This window comes from Rana temporaria, chromosome 2 (assembly GCF_905171775.1).
Source record: "Rana temporaria chromosome 2, aRanTem1.1, whole genome shotgun sequence".
NCBI lineage: Eukaryota > Metazoa > Chordata > Amphibia > Anura > Ranidae > Rana > Rana temporaria.
Genome location: NC_053490.1, coordinates 306912245 through 306934880, shown reverse-complemented (window position 1 = coordinate 306934880; position 22636 = coordinate 306912245). Strand labels below are relative to the sequence as shown.

At 43.0% G+C, this 22636-nt stretch overlaps 1 protein-coding gene across 1 annotated transcript in view; it reads right to left on the bottom strand.

The window, feature by feature from the left end:
• CSF3R (colony stimulating factor 3 receptor) overlaps positions 1 to 22636 on the bottom strand; it is a 75376-nt gene that overhangs the window by 12009 nt on the left and 40731 nt on the right. The window contains exons 8-12 of the mRNA XM_040337340.1: positions 17224 to 17306; positions 10618 to 10828; positions 8467 to 8646; positions 4427 to 4528; positions 2020 to 2166 (exon numbers count right to left, since the gene is read on the bottom strand). Of these exons, the coding sequence (XP_040193274.1) occupies positions 2020 to 2166; positions 4427 to 4528; positions 8467 to 8646; positions 10618 to 10828; positions 17224 to 17306 (723 nt within the window). The remainder of the gene's footprint in view (positions 1 to 2019; positions 2167 to 4426; positions 4529 to 8466; positions 8647 to 10617; positions 10829 to 17223; positions 17307 to 22636) is intronic.

The window sequence follows — 22636 nt, the reverse complement described above, 5'->3', positions numbered from 1 at the left end:
TATATCCCTCCTCCTCTGTTAGGTCCTGCGGCGGCTCATCTTCCTGGTTCCCACCCACCCGTTTCCCCCAAACTTTCATTTTTCATTATATATCATACACATTTCATATACATTATATTCAGGGTATGCCCTCTTTTAGGCATACTAACGAGCTACACTAGGGCACACCTCAGGTCTTGGTAGTTAGGGTTATCACATTTCCAAGTGAAGTCTCTGACAACACATAGGCCTCGTACACACGACCGAGTTTCTCGGCAAAAACCAGCAAGAAACTTGCTGGGAGATATTTTTGTTGCAGAGGAAACCGGTCGTGTGTACATTTCTGTCTAGGAAACTGTCGAGAAACTCGACGAGCCAAAAATAGAGCATGTTCTCTATTTCCCTGGCGGGACTGGAGAAAATTGGCTTGTTGAGTTCCTCGACAGCCTAACAAGGAACTCGACGAGGAAAACGATGTGTTCGCCCGTCGAGTTCCTCGGTCGTGTGTACGAGGCCATAGTTGTACAGCTGTACAGGCTCTGTCTAAAGCCTTGGAGCCCAACCTACGGTCCTTTGCTACATGATGTGCGGCTCTCAGAACTCAGCGGTCTGTTGTGAATGTGGACACATTGATTAGGGTAATGATCTTTACTTGCCTTATGTAACATGTTTCCAGTTTTGTATTTTCTTCTGTAGCATATCCTCAGGCAAAAATGTAGCATGTCCACACTCTCTGACCCTCATTTCTCTATTAGGTCTGCAGATTCTGACAGTTCTCTCAAGCATTACATATATTGAACAGTAATACCAACAGATGAAAGTTTTACTTCAGTACCCATTTATCAGCTTCTCAGGCTGCAGATGGACTTTCCATTTAAATATATTGAAGCTATGTGTTGGACGTTCGTTCAGGTACTTCTCTGGGGTTATAGGGGTTACAGTTAAGTACTGTATATTGAACATTATGTGTGGCCCTTTGGTGAAGTCAGGGGCAGCATTTAGTTCATAAATTGACAACCACTTGCCAAGCGCGTTGGGATCCTATGGGGTAAATGACCACGCTATATCACAATGCCACTCAACTCAACACTTTTCTAAGGACATCAAAATCCCTCAAAGTAATACCAACAGATGATAGCTTTACTTTAGTACCCATTTATCAGCTTCTCAGGTTGCAGATGGACTTTCCATTTAAATGTATTAAAGGGGTTGTAAAGGTAAAAGTTTTTATAGGATGCTTTGAGGTAAAAAAACATCTGACAGCACCGGCCCCCCGAGCCCCCGTTTTACTTGCCTCACCGTTCGAAAGTCCCGGGCACGTGCTTGTCATCTTGTTTGGTTCCCAGCCTGGCCGTTGATTGGCTAGGCTGGGCGGATTGATAGCAGCGCAGCCATTGGCTGGCGCTGCTGTCAATCACAGCGGATGATGCGCCGCGCCGGGGGGCGGGGCTGAGTGATACAGTCGGCGGCTATGGCCGCTGCTGTATCACGGGAGCGCGCTTGCAAAAGCTTTCCACCATGCTCGCTCGCTCACATAAAGGTAGAAAGCTTTTGCGAGGAGGAGCCGAGACAGCCGCCGAGGGACCCCAGAAGACACGGATCTGGGTCCAAAAAAAAATTGTGCCTTTAGTGTCCCTTTAAGGCTATAGGTTTGATTTACAAAAACTGCAGAGTGCACAATGGTAGCCAACCAGGTTCGAACTTCAGCTTGTTTAATTTAGCTTTGACAATGGAACCTGGAAGCTGATTGGTTTCTATACAGAGCTGCACCAGATTTTGCACTCTCTAACTTTAGTAAATCAACCGCTATGTGTTGCATATTCAGGTACTTTTCTGGGCTTATAGGGGTTACAGCTAAATATTATAAATGTGCTGAGGGAGGGGGCAGAAAAGGTGCTAAAGTACACCTATCCTTTACAAATATGTTTGGACTACTGTCAGCATATGATCAGCTTCAGCAGTGTAAATCTTAAAAATATGTTTTCACTGCTGAAACATTTTTTTACCACAATCTATAATGAATACATGAGAAATGCTCACAGTCTTCTATGCCATTGGGGTCTCTCCAAAAAACAGTATAGCTGGTAATGAAGCCATTGCGTTTCTCCAGAGGAATTGGTTCCCACTGCACCTCTACTTGTGACTCATCAACACTCACAGGTTTGAGTTCTGGTGAAAAGGCTGGTGCTATGGAGACAACAACATTAATTAAGAATAATCACATTTTGTTGAGAAAAACAAACAAACAATCCCCTCTCGGTGCTTAATGTACAATGCAAGTCCTACTTGTTTCTGCGCTGAAGGAATGGTAGTAGCTTGTGGTAGTAGCAGCTTACATACTAGATATAATTTTATATATTTATCAATTCTACAGACACTTTGGATGCTATTTCTGTGTACCACCTATGATTCTAGCATGGAGACTCCCATCCTCCTGGGTTAACCTTTTGTGTGCCCAATTTTTCCCATGGGTCCCTATCACCACAGCTCGCGGGACAGACACCTTTGACAGCCCCCAGCTTGCAGTACCGCATGTTTTGGACTTTAAGCCAATATCCAAGTATCAAAGGGATGGACTTTTTCTATTTTCCTCTTGTTTTTTCTTTTCCCCTTCACTTTAGTGGAATTTACTAATATACCTCACTGGTCTCCTTATACAGCTTCCACAGATACACTGTATGCATCTGCTCCTGAGGAAGTGGAACAAATCCACAAAATAAATCAAGCTCTTTTAGATGCATATAGTTTTTCAAGATATGGTGCAATTTTTTTTATAGATCTTTTTATGTATCTTTTTATGCGGAGCATTACTAGCTCACAACAATTTACATTGTAAATGTCATTATGGTATATAGATGACCTGTTATGTGTCATTGGTATGTATATAGATTAATTGTACTATGTTATTGGTATGTATGGTATATAGATGAAATAGTTTGTCTTCTTATGGATGTACAAATTGCTATATGCTTTTACATTTGTACATGCTGAATAAATATGTCAATATGTTTACAAACTCATTCATCACTTGCCTCATTTAAAGTCCCACAACCCCCCTTTTATATGCTCTTAAGGAATGGCTTGTTTGATCATGGCTTTTGCATACTGACTCTGAATGGGAGCGACTGGTTCATTATAATTAGCTGAGGCACTTTAAGTGTTCTGGTGAGAACAATTGGTGGGTCTGTTTCCCTTTGGAAGTAATTAACCTTTATAGATTACAACGGTGTACAGAACACCTCCAGGTTGCCATATTGCATTGAAATTTACCAAAAATTTCAGCATTGAAGATTGAAATGGCTTGTGTAGCAATTGCATATGCTATATTTTTTCATGTGCTATATTTTTTTTCATCTAAAGTTGTGATACCCTTTAATGAAAAAGATAAATAGTCTGTCGGCATTATGCAATGCGATAACTATGCCTAAATTGAAATCAAACCAAATTCAACATCTTTTCTTTATTTAGGGTATAATAAGGCAAGTATTTCTGTTTACAGGTAAACAGAGGCGGCTCTAGGCTTTGTGAGGCCTTAGGCAAAACTTGACATGGGGCCCCACTCTCACCCATGATGGGAAAAATAATTCAAGGACAAGAGCCTCTTCCCCACAACCCTGGCCAGTGGTTGTGGGGGTCTGCGGGCAGGGGGCTTATCGGAATCTGGAAGTCCCCCAGATCCTGCTCTTTAAAAACTAAGGGGCAGGGGCCACCCGGTGATTTCACCTAGTGAACCTGCCCCCTTGTGACATCAGAGGGCATGCTGGGTTATTGACGTCACAAGGGGTGGTGTCACCGATATTCACTGGTTAAGGACGCTGGCGGCCCCATTCCTGAGTCGGGGCTCTTAACGCGGCCTGAGCACAGCAGCGTTAAGGTCTCCTGCCCCTTTAAAACTGGGGTAATGCATTGGGTAAGTTCGGCAGCTGCGAAGCCCCTGTAAGTGTGAGGCCTTAGGCGACCGCCTAATTAAAGAGTCGCCTCTGCAGGTAAACCTCTCTGTTTCATTCTAAATTGGGACTGGGATTTGTAGGAATTGAAACTAGCTGGCAAGGACTCAGGCCCCGTACACACGGCCGACGAACTCGACGTGCCAAACACATCGAGTTCCTCGGCCAGTTCAGCCCTGAAGCCGCCGAGGACCTCGGCGGGCCGAGAGCTCCCATAGAACAACGAGGAAATAGAGAACATGTTCTCTATTTCCTCGCCGAGGTCCTCGTCGGCTTCCTCGGCCGAAAGTGTACACACGGCCGGGTTTCTCGGCAGAATTCAGCCAGAAACTCGGTCGGAAGCTGAATTCTGCCGAGGAAACTGGTCGTGTGTACGGGGCCTAAAAGTTGTCTCTTTGCCATCCAAAACTTGAGAAAATACATTTTTGATAAGCAAAACAGCTGCCTAATAAACATGTTATTGTAAAATACATTTACAATCCAATAAAACATTTTTTTACCTCCTTCTTTGGAATAGACATTATTTTGAACAGATGTTCCAATGCTGTCATTATACACAGGGTACAGTGTAACCGTGTACATCTGGTAAGGCTCAATATTGTCTGAAATATAGACATAGACATAGGATTGTATAGTTTAATTATTTTCCTTATGTACATAATAATTAATATATAGTTGCCTGGTACAAAATCAGACCCCAATATCAGATTCAGTCTGTGAATTTATCACAAATAATGCAAATCACAAATTAAACTCAATTTATCCTAATGTGAACTGATCAAAAAAAAAAAAAATTCTAGCTCTAGAAGACTTCTTGCATCTGGGCAGGGAGCCTCATGTCACATGTCATATACTCTTTGAACACTGCACATCATTTTCTTAAATGAAAGAATATCTAAACTTCAAAACAAACATGAAAAATATACTTCTGTTAAGAAATTAATTGCATATTACCAAGCCCCTTAATGTAGTGGCTGCATTAGTTTTCCTTTCTAGGCTTTTTCTTTTATTTTCATGAGTTGGTCCTTCCAGTAATTCTGGGGCTCATATACACAGCAAATTTGATCCGTACATTGCATATTTTACGTGCACGAGAGCCTCAATTCTCCAGGGATTATCCCTCCTCATTGGCTGAGACAGCAGCGGGAGCCATTGGTTCCCACTGCTGTCAATCACAGCCAGTGAGCCAATCAGAAGGGCAGCGGTGAGGCCGAGCCATGGCTTTGTGTGTGAATAGACATGCTGAGCCTACTTGGGTACCCCTATTGCAGGTTGCTTGCTCTGGGAGCACTGGCAGGAGGGAGGGGCCAGGAGCACCGGCGGGGGACTCAAGAAAAGGAGGATCCGGGCTGCTCTGTGCAAAACCACTGCACAGAACACGTGAGTATAACATGTTTTTTTTTTTTTTAAAAGCCTTTAATATCACTTTAACCACTTCCGGACCACCGCATGTACATATACGTCGGCAGAATGGCACGTACAGGCACATTGGCGTACCTGTACGTCCCTGCCTAGACGTGGGTCGGGGGTCCGATCGGGACCCCCCCCTGGTACCTGCGGCGGTCCCCCTGGCTGTCTGAGCGATCCGGGATGTGGGGGCGGCTGTTTGTTTTTTTCCGCCCCCTCCGAATCGCTCTCAGCCAATCCGCGTGCTCCCCCTGCGTGTCACTTCCTCCTCCTGTGTAAACACAGGAGGAGGAAGTGATGTGATCTCTCCTCTCGGCGGTATTTTCAACCCCCGCTGAGGAGAGATCACATCACACAGTAAGTCGCACCAACACTACATTGACACACACTACACATAGGCACATTAACCCCCCCCCCACCCCCGATCACCCCCCCACCCCCCTGTCACAGTGTCACTGAATGCAGTGATCATATATATACTGATCACTGCATTTAGTGGCAGTGTGACAGGCAGTTAGTGTTAGGGGGGGTACGGGGGCTACCCTGAACCTAATAAAGTTTTAACCCCTTAATCACCACCCTAGTTAACCCCTTTCACTCCCTATTGCCAGTGTCACTAAGCGATCATTTTTCTGATCGCTGTATTAGTGTCGCTGTTCCCGCTAGGTAGCTATTTTTTTTTTATTGCGATTTTTTTTTATACTAACGTCATGTGGCTGAATACATTTTGGCCTAAATGTTTGACTAAAATTTAGTTTATTTGATTTTTCTTATAACAAAAAGTAAAAAATATTGATTTTTTTTCAAAAATGTCGCTCTATTTTTGTATATAGCGCAAAAAATTAAAATCGCAGAGGCTTTTAAGCACCACCAAAAGAAAGCTCTATTTGTGGGAAGAAAATGACGCGAATTTTGTTTGGGAGTCACGTCTCACGACCGCGCAATTGTCTGTTAAAGCGACGCAGTGCCGAATTGTAAAAACCCCTTGGGTCATTTAGCAGCATATTGGTCCGGTCCTTAAGTGGTTAAAGTCACAAGTTTTTTTATATTTGTTGCTTTACAATCCAACAACCATCTTATTGAACATAATTAAATTCCGATTTGATAGAGACCAAATATGACACAAATCGAATGCATTTATCGCTTAGAAGATTTTATGTGTTCCATAACCCTGTGTATTGGCCAAAATGGAGTCTTGAATGGCAGATATAGATCCCCTTTCTCTCTTTAAGAGACACAACAGGGATTAAAAAAAGAGAAGGTGGATTAGAAAGTACAAATTGGACAGCTGGGTACACAGGAAAGGTAAATAGCACTGATTATTTCGGTGGAGTAATGATTGCTTCACCAAATGTCTCCATTGCTGGCTGGGCCCTGTGATGGCACTCTGTTTGAACTCTAATGTGGTAAAGTGAGCCTATTTCTTTTTACTATTTTTGCTTCCTGTCTTACACCTGGAACAACAATATCGAGTTGGTCTGATATTTATTGAAGACTCCCTACCGGCAGAACACAATAGCACTGCATGAGGGATTTCTAGGTTTAAATTAAAGTCTAACTCCTCTTAAAACTATTTAAGTGGTTACACAAACAGTTATTTTTCGGGATAAAAGTTTTAGCTAAATTAAAAATAGCTGATAATTTTGAGCTCCGCTGTCAGTGTTAAAGTGGTTCTAACGCCTAAACATATTTTTACCTAAATGCACCCAGTATTGCCCCCCACCCTCCTTATGTTTACCTGAGTCCTCACTTAATCTATTGCTGTGCCCGTCTTTAGTTGCTCTGATTTCTCTCCCCACTCTCACAGGCTTTGCTAAGGTAGTGGTAGTCATTGGCTCCCACTGCTGTCAGTCAAATCCGGTGAAAAAGGAGTGGGGGGGCAGGGCTGAGCCGTGCTGTTTCTGTTTATGGACGCAGGCAGTGTGGATGAGGATCAAGCACACATAAGTGCCCCCATAGCAACTTGCTTGATTACAGAAGGAAGGAGGATCCAGGAGCACTGGTGGGGAACCCAAGAAGAGGAGGTTTGGGCTGCCCAGTGTAAAATTGCACAGAGCAGTTAAAGGGGTTGTAAAGGTAAAAAAAAATGTCCCTAAATAGCTTCCTTTACCTTAGTGCAGTTGTCCTTCACTTACTCACTCACTCACCCCCTCCCTTGGACTACAGGGGAGTCAGGACACCCACTAACACACAGCTCCTTTCTCTATCTGCAACGTAGAGAGCATCCTGACTCTCCTGCTCTCCCCCCTCAAGGGAGGGGGCGAGCACGACACTCCACACCAGGGAGAAAGCCTTGCATTACTGTGTGTAGTTACAAACAGAAGAACAGGAAGTGAGGATTTCTCAGAAGAAATAAGGACATGTAAAAGCAAAATGGAAGGATGAGGTAAGTGAAGGAGGACTGCACTAAGGTAAAGGAAGCTATTTAGTTTTTTTTTTTTTTTACCTTTTTCAACCCCTTTAAATATAATATGTGTGTTATTAAAAAAAATGCATTTACAATCACTTTAAATGGTTCGTCTCAACCCTTTAACTGCTACTTCTGCTGTACAACTTGGTCTGTTAAAGTTGAAAGGTTACAGCAGGATCAACAGGTAAAACAATGCTAAATTCAGAAAAGACTGTTTTGGTAATACAGGTACTAGTGACAGACCGCATTCTATATGTCATTTTTGATTTTGTCTTTAGTAACACTTTAACTGAACAAAGTGACGCCATGGCACATTGTTTGATAATAAATAAAAATACATTTTTATTTCTTATGTGTGTTCATGTGAATGCATTGTAAGCTTAAGGCTGGGTTCACACTGGATGCCGATGCGGCTCCCAGCAGAGGTCCGGTGTGTCCTTGTTCAGCGTTTCAGGTCCAATTTCAACACAATTTTTGGGCTGAATTTGGACCTGAAACGGACCAAAAGACGCACAGGGCTCCTGTGCAAATTCGCACCCGAGCCGCATCGGAGATATGTAGACCGGCTCCATAGAGAGCCATTAACATTCTCCTGCTCTTGTAAAATTGGATGCAGAGAATCCGCATCCAATTCACAATAGTGTGAACCCAGCCTTAGTGTGCCAAATGACAAGGATAGTTCCATTACAATGTACTGTATGTTAATGCTCAGTGTGTGCTTACCATGCAGAATTGAGTGAGTGCTTCCTTTAAACTCAGTTTTCCAATGAATTTCACGGCTGGGCAGCTGAGCACTTTTACACCATTCCAACACATAGGCTATAGCTGAAACTTGTGCTTCCCACTCCACTCTTAGGCTGTAATCATCATTAGGCGACACATACATTTTACGAACTGGATCTCCTGTAGTGAAAAAGGGAGGTCAAATAGAATAGAACAAAACAGTAAAGCCTGCCTATGTACTAATGCACCAGTGCAAGCTCATGAAGTAATGTAATTGGCATCTGATTAGAGCAGTTTAGATGTCAGAATGTAAAAAGAGTGTCTTCTATTCACCCTTTGTGCTTTTTTTATGCGCTCACCTCTGTTTTTGATTTATAAATAAATTCTAGGTCAAATATTAGCATCTAGGTCAGTGTTTCTCAATTCCAGTCCTCAAGGCGCACCAACAGGTCATGTTTTCAGGATTTCTCGCAGATTAAACGGCTGTGGTAATTACTAAGGCCTCGTACACATGACCGTTTTCCTCAACAAAATCCATCAAGAAAATTGGTGGCGGAGCTTTTTTGCAGAGGAAAACGGTCATGTGTACAAGGCCTAAGGCAGTAAAACTGATCAAATCACCTGTGCAAAATAATTCAAAGCTTGAAAACATGACCTGTTGGTGTGCCTTGAGGACTGCAATTGAGAAACACTGGTCTAAGTCTTGATCAAATATTAGTGTTCCCCTTTAGGGGCCAAATCCATGGTCTTTACTCCTCTGTGACACCTCTTCACCTCCAATACTCACTTTTCACCTTTCAACACTTTTTTTCTCCTTAACTGGGTATTGGCTCCAACCTTCCTTTTATACTTGCTCCACCAGACTCTGCTCAAAACAAATACATACGAGTGATCTTTTTAATTTATTAAAGCAATCAAATACTCTTGCTTGATAATGTACACTGTGCACTGCCGTAAAACAATGTGTATATCTTCTTAAGATCGTTGTGGATCATGAGAAGCACTGCTCAGCCTGGTGCGTGCTCACTTTCAGGAATAGCGTGAGGACATCACTGGCTCTGCCCTTACGTGTTACGCCACTACACACGTGACTTCTTCAGAGGATTCCTTCTCTGAAAGTTGGAGCCATTACCCACTTAAAGGGAAAGATGAAAAGTGAATATTGGAGATGAAGAGGTGTCCTAGAGGTGTAAAAACTGTGGATTTAACCCTTTATCGGGCAAGGCTTATATTTGACCTATAAAATATTTATGTATGAAAAACAGAGATGAGTGCATAAAAAGAGCACAAGGTATGAAGCACTTGGAATGCATTCTTGTTTACAGCACTAGGCACTTTACTTTACAAGCACTGGAGTTAGACTGTTTTAATAAACTGGGCTACACTGATAAAATTGAGAATGGATTTTGCACTGAAGGAACTTATTTGTACATGCTGTTATTAAATACTATTTACTTTTTTATTTAATCATACATTTTATATTAAATCTTTAATTGAGAGTGGTTATATTTATTTTCCAGCATGCTGGACAAAATATGTTTTTCTTCATTTTTAATAGTTATTTGTTTTGATATATGTTTACTACAGAGCAGCACTTTTAAGGTAATATTTCAGGTCTGATATGGAAACACATGTCAGTGCTGATAATACGCGATTGCACTTTGGTGGAAATATTTAGTATTGTAGTTCACTAACATAAGCATATAACCATTTTTATGTATGCATGTAAACTGCAGATAGCACAGGTTAAAACAATTGGTTGATTGTTTTTCCCCATTGCAAGCTATCTATAATTTTTTCATCTGATATTCCGACCATGTGTGTGCCCCATCTAAAGTTTTTCCATCGGAAAATTTGACGGACTTAGAAAGAGAACATGTTCTCTTTTTTTCAGATGAAAGAAAAATTCTATTGGAAATTCCATTCGTCTGTATGGAACTCCGACGGAGAAAAAAACACGCATGCTCAGAATCAAGTCGACGCATGCTCGGAAGCATTGAACTTGAGCGTTTTGGACGGTCAGAATTTGGTGTGACAGTGTGTATGCAAGACAGCTTGAACGAATTCTGTCAGAAAAATCCATCCGAGTTTATCCCGACGGAAATTCAGATCGTGTGTATGGGGCATAAGATGTGCATAACCTTTTCTTACCATTTTTTGCAAAGAAGATGATCTCTTTTTTTGGAGAAGCTCCAATTGTATTTTGAGCCCAGATAAATGCTCTCTTTTTACCAAGAGGGAGAGAAAATGTACAGCTGAGATTCGTTGTATTGCATAATAGAGTGTCTTGTTGAAGAAGATCGGTAGGTTCCTTCACAATATATGAGAGATGTTTGGTGTTGGCCTCCTCTTTTTTCATTGGCTATGTGAAATGAAAAGAATTGATTAGGCCTGCTTCCATTTTACTAAAACTCTGTATCATTTATCAATGTGTGCTACTAATTAGATTCTTCAGATGAGCCTGCTGAAAGGTAAATATTTGCATTTGATTGGCAGTTGTGTGCTTCATTTGCTCAGTATTTACTTGACACCACTGACAGCCCGTCCATATGAGGCGCAGGGGCGCCGCACCCTAATTCATGCGTCAATCCCCTAATTTACATGCAGGGCGCTGGACGGATGTATTCCATTTTTTTTTAAGCTCATCATTAGAGCATGAGGCTCTAATTGGCATCTAAAAAGGATGGGCACGGGGGGGGGGCAGAGCACTATGACCTGAGCCCACCCAGTTGTGTGACAATAGCAAATTAATATTCTCTATTGTTGTCCTGATTCTCCTCCCAGTGTTCTATGAGGCCTCGTACACACGACAGAGTTTCTCGGCAGAATTCGGCGAGAAACTCGGTCAGAGCCGGATTCTGCCGAGAAACTCTGTCGTGTGTACACTTTCGGCCCGATGGAGCCGCCGAGGAACTCGTCGAGAAAATAGAGAACATGTTCTCTATTTTCTCGTTGTTCTATGGGAGAACTCGGCCCGCCGAGCTCCTCGGTGGCTTCAGGGCTGAACTCGCCGAGGAACTCGACGTGTTTGGCACGTCGAGTTCCTCGGCCGTGTGCACGAGGCCTTAGAATACAGCTAACCATCAGAAAAAGTAATGGACGTGACATTCCAACCAAAAATGCTTACTGCGCATGCACTATGCGTTACAACATGGCCGCTATGCATTTCAATAGGTTTCCTAATGTCACAGAACACGACGGCAGTGGCGAAGATGTTGTTACACCCAGCCAAGTCTTCCATTTCAGACTTATTTTAGCAGTAAACTCACCTTATATACTAAAATACAGTATTTTTACATCTGTGACACTGTTTTTTATTGCCTTTGAAAAGCAGTGATAAGCCTGCAGTCAGAAGGCGCCAACGGCAATCTTGGTACACCCTGCACTGATAGTCATTTGGCGCCAAGGGACATTTTTCAACACCCTCACTCGGTCACGCTGCCACCATGTTCTTTTAGATTAGGAAACCTATTGAAACGCATAGAAGCCATGTTGAAAAGCATAGCGCATGCGCAATGAGCATTTTTGTTTTCAATGTCACTTCCGTTACATTTTCTGATGGGTAGCAGTATTCTGATGCAACACTGGCCAGTCAGGAAGCAGTTCCTGTGACCCGATTGGCCAGGGAGTCTTAGAATTCACTAGCCAATCGTGTCTCAGGTCACAGTTCCTGTCTTCTCGGTAAGAGAATCAACAGCCCAGGTATTCATTCCCCCTGACTCCATAGGTAATAGCGTGGCCGAACGCCACATTCCTGTCCATCTCCCGCGGGTGGCGGGGTTTGCATTCCTGGCTGTCTCCCATGTGCGGGAGATGGGGGGTTTGGTGTTAGTTTTCCGCCCCTCCCAATATATTAAGCACCGGCCGCCACTGCTTGACACACATTAATAACTAAAGCTATGTATTACCAAAAACTAAATTGACCCGGTTGCAGTAACATTTTCTATTTGTGAAATCTATATAGGATGAAGGCCACAATGAGAAATAACATGATGTAAAGCCAATTTTCGACAAAAAGTGTTGACTGGTTTACCTAATGAGTAGAGAATGTTCACTTTCAAAGTCAATTTTCACTTTGGAAAAAGAGTTTTTACAAATCCAAGTGAATGAGGTGAAACAAAGTGAAAATTCAATTTGCAAAGAATATTCAATCATATGCAAGGGAAAAAAAATGTTTGCTTGCACATGATGATGATTAAAATGAGGACAACTTCACCTCATTCACTAAGCTATGTGAAAATATAATCTCCGTAAATGCACACTTTCTCTCTAAGAGAAACTGCTATAAATGTTTTAAGAAAATGTTATTTTACAAATCTCGAATATATAACATATTTTCTGAAACCTCTGATTTCTGTTTAAGAGGCTGTAGTGACAAAGGATCTTTTTTTTCATATATTTTGGAGTTGTGAAAAGCTGCAACCAACATGGCAAAGAGTATCAACCTTAGCCTACCTGTTACCATCTAATTCTATTATTCTCATGTGTATATTATTTTCTCCTATCTCCAATGTACCTTTATCCTTAGAATTTTTTTTCCACACACTTTGAGGGTTATTTACGAAAGGCAAATCCACTTTGCACTACAAGTGCAAACTACAAGTGCAAAGTGCACTTGAAATTGCACTGAAAGTGCACTTGGAAGTGCAGTCGCTGTAGATCCGAGGGAGACATGCAAGGAAAATAAAAATAGCATTTTTAGCTTGCACATGATTGGATGATAAAATCAGCAAAGCTTCCCCTCATTTCAGATCTACCCCTCAGATTTACAGCGACTGCACTTCCAAGTGCACTTTCAGTGCAATTTCAAATGCGCTTTGCACTTGTAGTTTGCACTTGTAGTCAGGGCCAGTGCAAGGATTTTTGCCAACTCAGGCGAAGGTGCACACACACACACACACACACCAACACTATACAGAGAGATACCACATAATATATCTAGATAGATAGAGAACAATGCTAGTACTATGTGTCTCCTATTGTGCCCACACTGCCCAGTGAAACTGACCTGCTCTCTCTGGTGGTCCTGGACAGCGTGGCTCTCTCTCTGGTGGTGCGGGTACAGTCTGACGCTCTCTCTCTGGTGGTGCGGTGCAGCGTGGCTCTCTCTCTCTGGTGGTGCGGTACAGTATGGTTCTCTCTCTGGTGGTGCGGTACAGCTTGGCTCTCTCTGGTGGTGCAGGTACAGTGTGGCGCTCTGGTGGTGCAGGTACAGCGTGGCTCTCATGGCTCTTTCTGGTGTTGCGGGTACAGCATGGCTCTCTGGTGGTGTGGGTACAGCATGGCTCTCTGGTGGTGCGGGTACAGTGTGGCACTCTGGTGGTGCGGGTACAGTGTGGCTCTATCTGGTGGTGCTGGGGCTATTAGTTCCCCCAGCACAGTCCTCTTTCTATTTCCATGTCTCCTGTAGTTCTGTACATGCTTTTTTCTGAGTTTTCTATTTCCCCCCCAGGCCCCAGCAGAGTGCATGCTGATGACTGTAATCCCCGAAACTACATTTCCCTGGATGCCCCACTCGTTTTTTCTGCTCCACTGTGGGAGGGGAGAAGAACAAGCAGGAAGCTTTCTTCTCTCCCGTCCCGTGCTGCAGACATGCCGACATGAGAAAGGGGGAGGAAGGGACATCCTGACATCGGGACTGCTATGGCTGGCAGAGTAGTCCATGGGGGGCGAGAGCGGAACTGTCAGCGCGGCTCTGAGGCTGAGCTGTGTGTGAGAGCCGCGCTGACAGTTCCTTTAGATGCCGCCCGCTGCCCGCAAAGACACTGAGTCACTGACTACCGCTCTACGAGCAGGCGGGCGACTGTCCCGGTGGGTCGGCGGTGACCCGCTCTGTTTTCCGCCCTGGTGGCGCTGGCGCCGTAAGGCAAGTGCACTAGTTGCCTTGCACTAGCACCGGCCCTGCTTGTAGTGCAAAGTGGATTTGCCTTTTGCAAATAACCCATGTGTAGCAAAAATGTGGGCCATTTAATTGGAAAAATCCATCTGTACCTTTGTACAGATTAAAGACAAAATTAATGCTATTATGTTGTCAGAAAGAATTTTTCATACTCATTCTGATTCCATGCATACCTTTCATACAAAATAGAACTTCTGGTCTTCTATTTTCAATACATTAGTGGACTATGGTTTTATAGTTTCATATAAATGTATTTTATTGGGATTTTATGTGATAGACCAACACAAAGTGGCACATAATTGTGAAGTAGAAGGAAAATGATAAATGGGTTACATTTTTTTTTTTACAAATAAATATCTGAAAAGTGTGGCATGCATTTGTATTCAGTCCCCTTTACTCTGGTACCCCTAACTAAAATCTAGTGGCACCAATTGCCTTCAAAAGTCACCTAAATAGTAAATAGCCCACCTGTGTGTAATTTAATCTCAGTATAAATACAGCTGTTCTGTGAAGCCCTCGGAGGTTTGTTAGAGAACCTTAGTGAACAAACAGCTTCAAGAAGGCTAAGGAACACACCAGACAGGTCAGGCAAGTTGTGGATAAGTTTAAAGCAGGGTTAGGTTATAAAACAATATCACAAGCTTTGAACATCTCACAGAGCACTGTTCAATCCATCATCCGAAAATGGAATGAGTATGGCACAACTGCAAACCTACCAAGACATGGCCATCCACCTGAATTGACAGGCTGGGCGAGGAGAGCATTAGTCAGAGAAGCAGCCAAAGGGCCCATGGTAACTCTGGAGGAGCTGCAGAGATCCACATCTCAGGTGGTAGAATCTGTCCACAGGACAACTATAGTTGCAATAAAAAGTATGTGAACCCTTTTGGAATGACATGGATTTCTGCACAAATTGGTCATAAAATGTGATCTGATCTTCATCCAAGTCACTACAATAGACAATCACAGTCTGCTTAAGCTAATAAGACACAAAAAATTAAATGTTACCATGTTTTTATTGAGCACACCATGTAAACATTCACAGTGCAGGTGGAAAAAGTATGTGAACCCATGGATTTAATAACTGGTTGAACCTCCTTTGGCAGCATAACTTCAACCAAACGTTTCCTGTAGTTGCAGATCAGACGTGCACAATGGTCAGGAGTAATTCTTGACCATTCCTCTATACAGAACTGTTTAAGTCCAGCAATATTCTTAGGATGTCTGGTGTGAATCGCTTTCTTGAGGTCATGCCATAGCATCTCAATCGGGTTGAGGTCAGGACTCTGACTGGTCCACTCCAGAAGGCGTATTTTCTTCTGTTTAAGCCATTCTGTTGTTGATTTACTTCTATGCTTTGGGTCGTTGTTCTGTTGCAACACTCATCTTCTGTTGAGCTTCAGCTGGTGGACAGATGGCCTTAAGTTCTCCTGCAAAATGTCTTGATAAACTTGGGAATTCATTTTTCCTTCGATAATAGCAATCCATCCAGGCCCTGACGCAGCAAAGCAGCCCCAAACCATTATACCCCCACCACCATACTTCATAGTTGGGATGAGGTTTTGATGTTGGTGTGCTGTGCCTCTTTTTCTCCACACAGTGTTGTGTGTTTCTTCCAAACAACTCAACTTTGGTTTCATCTGTCCACAGAATATTTTGCCAGTACTGCTGTGGAACATCCAGGTGCTCTTGTGCAAACTGTAAACGTGCACCAATGTTTTTTTTGGACAGCAGTGGCTTTCTCTGTGGTATCCTCCCGTGAAATCCATTCTTGTTTAGTGTTTTACGTATCGTAGATACGCTAACAGGGATTTTAGCATATGCCAGAGACTTTTGTAAGTCTTTAGCTGACACTCTAGGATTCTTCTTCACCTCATTGAGCAGTCTGCACTGTGCTCTTGCAGTCATCTTTACAGGACGGCCACTCCTAGGCAGAATAGCAGCAGCGCTGAACTTTCTCCATTTATAGAGAATTTGTCTTACCATGGACTGATGAACAGCAAGGCTTTTGGAGATACTTTTATAACCCTTTCTGTGATTGTCTAATGTTGTGACTTAGATGAAGATCAGATCACATTTTATGACCAATTTGTGCAGAAATCCATATAATTCCAAAAGGGTTCACATACTTTTTATTGCAACTGTATTAGTCATGCACTCCACAAATCTGGCCTTTATGGAAGTGTGGCAAGCAGAAAGCCATTGTTGAAAGAAAGCCATAAGTCCTGTTTGCAGTTTGCGAGAAGCCATGTGGGGGACACAGCAAACATGTGGAAGAAGGTGCTCTGGTCAAATGAGACCGAAATTGAACTTTTTGACCTAAAAGCAAAACCCTATGTGTGGTGGAAATCTAACACTGCATATTACCCTGAACACACCATCCCCACCATGAAACATGGTGGTGGCAGCATCATGTTGTGGGGATGGTTTTCTTCAGAAGGGACAAGGAAGCTGCTCATAGTTGATGGGAAGATGGATGGAGACAAATATAGGTCAATCTTAGAAGAAACCCTGTTAGAGTCTGCAAAAGACTTGAGACTGGGGCAGAGGTTTACCTTCCAGCAGGACAACGGCCCTAAATAGACAGCCAGAGCTACAATGGAATGGTTTAGATCAAAGCGGTTTCATGTGTTAGAATGGCCCAGTCAAAGTCCAGACCTAAATCCAATTGAGAATCTGTGGCAAGACTTGAAAGGTTTGAATACCTTTTCAAGGCACTGTAAGTATAAACATATAGGCCTCTTTTATTTAGACAATAAGCCTGGGTTTCAGCCTTAACAACATTTTTATCACTAGGCCTGCAAAGCTTATTTTATTATTATTCTTTTTTTCGTTTTGCTCTGGTTTTGGGATATTACCTTCCAAAATAGTTGAATCTTCATTGAACTGTCCTCTGCAGTCTCCAGTATCTTCCACCAAGTCTCGAGTGTACCAGTAGGTACTAAAACAAAAAGAATAATTTGTTTAACAAAACACATTTTACAGATTCTATATGAAAAATCAGATCCACACTAAGAACATGCCTGAAACTTCTTTTAGATCTTCACATTTCTTCTCTGTGTATAAGTTTTACAATAAATGTATATGGGCACAATATAATGCTCAGCCTTAGATCAGGGTTTAAATGTATTATTCATAAAGAACAAATACAAAAAACCTTGTTATGAGTCAGTAGCCACAAGGTACATCTAACCATGGGGAAAAGCATAACATCTTTATGAACCCCTTCCTGCCCACCCACCATGGACATTTATTTATGGATGGACTTCCCGATCAATTGACCAATGTGATTGACTATCACATGATCAGAAGCCTGTCTTGCCAGTTCCTGATCATAAATAGAGACAGGGAGCAGCAAGCGTGCTCTCACCACAAGAACTTTAGACACTATAGACACGGTAAGGCCCACCTGCACATACATGTTATGTGGTCGGCAAGAGGTCAACATATACAAGAATACAATAAAGACACAAAATGTTTAAAAATACTTAAAAACATGGAATACACATTCCTATACCCACAGATGATCCAGAGGAAGGCAAAAAACCACAGCAAAGCATGATCTAATTTTCTCCAGCGGGCAGTGGCGTAGCTTGGGGGGGGGCAGCCTGGTCTATGGTGCCATCAGTCCAGAGTGTGCTGCCTCAGGCCCAGTCAATACTGTGCAGCCCAAAGCAGCTGCCCCTGGTTGTAATTTCAGGAGGGTGGCGGTGGGAGCGCGGCACGGCAACGTCCTTTCATTTTGAGTGGGCGGCTCCGCAAAAGGAAGCCGTAACTGCTTGAAGGTGAAGACCGAGAGCAGCTGGGAGCCCAGAAGGGAGAAGAGCTTCATAGCCTCCTTGACCCCCCAAAAGGGCAAACAGCAGCAACTCCAGAGTCCCAAAGCCTGGACTCCATTTCCTCCAACCTCCTTTGCGCTCAAACATCAACAGTGGGGCCCAGAGGACGTGTGTGTGTGTGTGTGTGTGTGTGTGTGTGTGTACTGTATAAAGTATATGTGCAGTGTATATATACAAATAAATACAAAAAATGGAATGTGCGCTTTCTGTATAGGAAAGGATTACCATATATCAATAGTGACCCCAGTGACAGTCAGCTACAAATTAGTCAAATCTTTAGCTAAAAAGCTAGCAAATGAATGACAATAGGTGAAAAACAAAATATTTAAATAAAACAAATATGTGTCACCCCCAAAAACTGTGTTATTTAGTGTCTATATTATATTTCCTAGAAATAAATTGTGCAATATCTCACAAAAATATCATTACAATGTATCAACATAAATATCCAATAATGTCTCAGCTCCTTCCGATGCATTTCCCTGTATGAGGCTACAATAGTTGCACTTACAGCAATGAAAACAATAATAGGCGGAAGAGAGAGGGTCCGCTTGCACCGCCAAGTGCGGAACACAATAACGTCTAAGCTCCTATCTCCTTCTGATGCATTTCCCTGTATAAGGCTGAGAGTGAGGCTGAGACATCCATCAACAACATTTAAAGCGACCAGGACACCGGAACTGGATTGTAACCATGTTGACCCCGAACAGTAAATCATATCAACTGTTTATTAAGTCCATTAAAAGCAAAAAGAAATAGCCACTAACAGGCTTCTCTCTTGAGACATGTGATACAAAAACATTAAAAATTAATCATTAAAAGAAGAAGACAGAATACAGGCAAATATGTTAAATTTTTTATCAAAAAGTATTAAAAAAAATATTTAAAAATGTGTTTATTCTAAAAGGAACTTTAATTGTATCCACTATCTATCCTGCATATTTGAAAAAATGAAATGCCGATTGAATGGCCTGCATGCTAAAATATGAGACAGGTCACATGGTTTACAGGGATCATTAGGAGAAAAAGTTTCCCAATCATTCCTAACATACATGATATACCATTTTAAAAAATGACATTAAAACATACATCAACAAGTATATATTATTAAAAAAAAATTGAAATGCAAGGGACAAAAGTAAACATCTACCAGGAGAAATATATTAATATTCAGTGACATATCCACACTCGAAATGAGGAATTGGAATAAAGTCAACTGCAATGAATAGACAGATGAACTGTTATTAACTGATATTTTAGCGGTACAGGAGGAAAAAAACAAAAAGCGGAAAAAATATTTCCGGGATGTCAATGATTATAGGATCAATAAAGGGCTAGATTCAGAAAGATCTGCCTATCTTTAGGCGGAAATAGCGTATCTCAGATACACTACGCCGCCGTAACTTAGAGCGGCAGGTCCTGTATTCAGAAAGAACTTGCGCTCTAAGTTACGGCGGCGTAGTGTAAATGGGCCGGCGTAAGCCCGCCTAATTCAAATTGTCTAGGCAGTGGGCGTGTTGTATTAAAATGAGCCTTGACCCCCACGTAATTGACGTTCCTTACGAACGGCGCATGCGCCGTCCGTGAACGTATCCCAGTGCGCATGCTCGAAATCACGTTGCAAATAGTCAATGCTTTCGACGTGAACGTAACTTACGCACAGCCCTATTCGTGTATGACTTACGCAAACAAGGGAAAATTTAACGCTGTCCCGACGTCCATACTCAACATTGGTTACGCCTCATATAGCAGGGGTAACTTTACGCCGGAAAAAACCTTACGTAAACTACGTAAAAAAAAAAATCCGCCGGGCGCACCTACGTTTTTGAATCTGTGTATCTAGGTCATTTGCATATTCTACGCGGAAATCAATGGAAGCGCCACCTAGCGGCCAGCGTAAATATGCACCCCAAGATACGACGGCGTAGGAGACTTACGCCGCCCGTATCTTGGCAACCCTGAGGCGTATCTGATTCTTTGAGTCAGGCGCCAAGATAGGACGAATCAGATTCAGACTTACGACAGCGTATCTGGAGATACGTCGTCGTAAGTTGTTTCTGAATCGAGCCCTATGTGTTTAAATGGCAAGAGAAACTAGGAGAGGGTATGACAGAGCCCCAGCCCGCCCCTATTCCTCCTACCCAAGGTGGCTCTAATGATGGAGCAAGGGTTGATTCTGGCATATATGGGAATAGATTAAATAAAAAGGGTGATCGCCCTAGAACAGATACGCCAGTAACCCCCAAATATAGTGGTCAGCAAGGATATTATTGCAGTATACAGCCTTGATGGGGCTAACAGCTTACACATGCGTGCAACTAAACCCCTGTTTTTAACGCACACAGTTAGACGGGTGAATTTGGTTGGTTGCTGACTGGTAGGTAAGTTTGAGCCTGGATATTCTATGTTTTTGTATGTATATGCGCCCTTTCCAGCGCTCCTTATTATATAGACCAGTCATAGGTAGGGGCAGTGACTTTTGTTTGTTGTATTTATGTCATTATGGTCAGGCAGCACACTGGCACCTTTGCTTCCATGTGCTGAGTGTGCAGTGTGCTCCTGCCCCTTTAATGAGGGCTGGGCTACCTCCAGTCACCTGCCCCTTATCTACCCATCAGCAGTCATGTGCTCCTACTCAGGAGACTTAAAATGCAATGTTATAGTTAGGACTGCAGTATATAGAGCGCCTTGACGGGGCCTGCAGCTTACACATGCATTTGCAAATGCTTGCAACTAAACCTCTGTTTTTAACGCACACAGTTAGACAGGTGAATTTGGTTGGTTGCTGATTGGTCGGTAAGTTTGAGCCTGGATATTCTATGTTTTTGTAGATATTATTCACCCCATATCAATGGGTACCATACACCCCTCAGGGAGGGGTGTGGAGGAAGGTTCCCCCATGGTAAACCTAGAGGTGGCCCCCCAGACATCATAACCATTGTAAGAGAACTGCTGATTCGCGCAACTATTGGCGTCCATGCGCAGGAGCGCGTCCCTAATGCCAGTTGGCGCCAGACGGCCTATTTAAAGGGTGCTCTGACTCTCTACCAGTGCTGACTGATCTTCAGCTGTGTCCTGATCCTTTGAAACCTGCTTATTACTTGCGCGATACCTGTTACTGATCCCGGCTTCCTCTGACTCTGCTTCTGGACCCTGATTTACTTGATTACTTGTATCTGACTCCTCCTGCTTATGCCTTGCACTCTGCTTCCCGCCTGTTACCGAACCCGGCTATCGCCATGACTCGCTTTCATCGTCTGCCCGGCTCTGACACCACCTCTGGAAACCTGCGCTGGCTCTCTATCTTCTCAGCTCTACTGTGTCCTGTGCTCTCCTGTCTCCTGACCATAGGAAGTACTGACAAGCCACCAAGCCTGAACCTGCAAGTTGGTTGGAGTTCCTCTTTAACATATGCTGATCTCCTGAGTTCCACCCCAGCTCTTCTCCTGCTGGTACCACAAGCCTACTACTTCCACCGCAGGTTCTACAAGCAACATTCCCAGGCACTCGTGTTCCTTCTGACCCTAGCCACCATCTGTTCCACCTTCAGTGGGGCTTGGGTAGGAAATACAAGGGAGGCTGACCTCGTCATATCAGACTCCTGCTAGGTACCTGACAACCACAAAGGAGGTGGACAAGGATACTAAACCTCCCCCTTTAAGGGGGAGTGTCCTTACTATCAGTCCCCCTTTAGGGGAGGGAGGGGTAACTATCAGGTCTCTGAGAGCTGGGTAGATTATTCAGATTATTCAGGGGGTTACAATGCACCCTCCAATGCCTACGTACATGGGGGTACAGGTGTTTTGACAGACAACAGATGGACATCCAGAAGAGGATGAAGTTGATGAGGAGGAGGAAGACTATTATAAAACTGACTATTATGGCTCAGGTGGTGTACAATATGGATCAGGTCTGTTGAGAGGTGAACCGAATAATTTTTTAGGACCTCATCCAGGGTAGCAGAAAGGAGGAAAAGGAAGAAGGGGTGAAGGGGAGGGAGGTGGAAACATTCTCCAAAGATGGCAGCGGCAGCATCCGAGGATCGAGGGACGGGTCAGCCTCGGGTGCCGACATCGTGGGCGCCCTGGACAAGTGTCCTTATTTAAAAAGTCAGCAGCTGCAGTATTTGTAGCGTCTGACTTTAAAAAAAAAAAATTCGACAGACCTCCTCTTTAAGTTTGCACCCAAGAAGCCTCTCAATAAATTTCAGATGTTTATTGATGTGCAAAAATATATGTGTAAACTAAGAATTAACATTTTCTTTCTAAACCTGGTGAAAAGTATAGCACTGTTAAAAGGTATGGTGGAATTATACATTCAGGACTACGTAATGCTTCCTTATTTAATCCCCTTGAAAACCCTGGACCTAATTTGGCTGTCTTCAAAAGAATGATCTTGAAGGATCTGGAGAATAGGCAATTTTGGTCTAGGT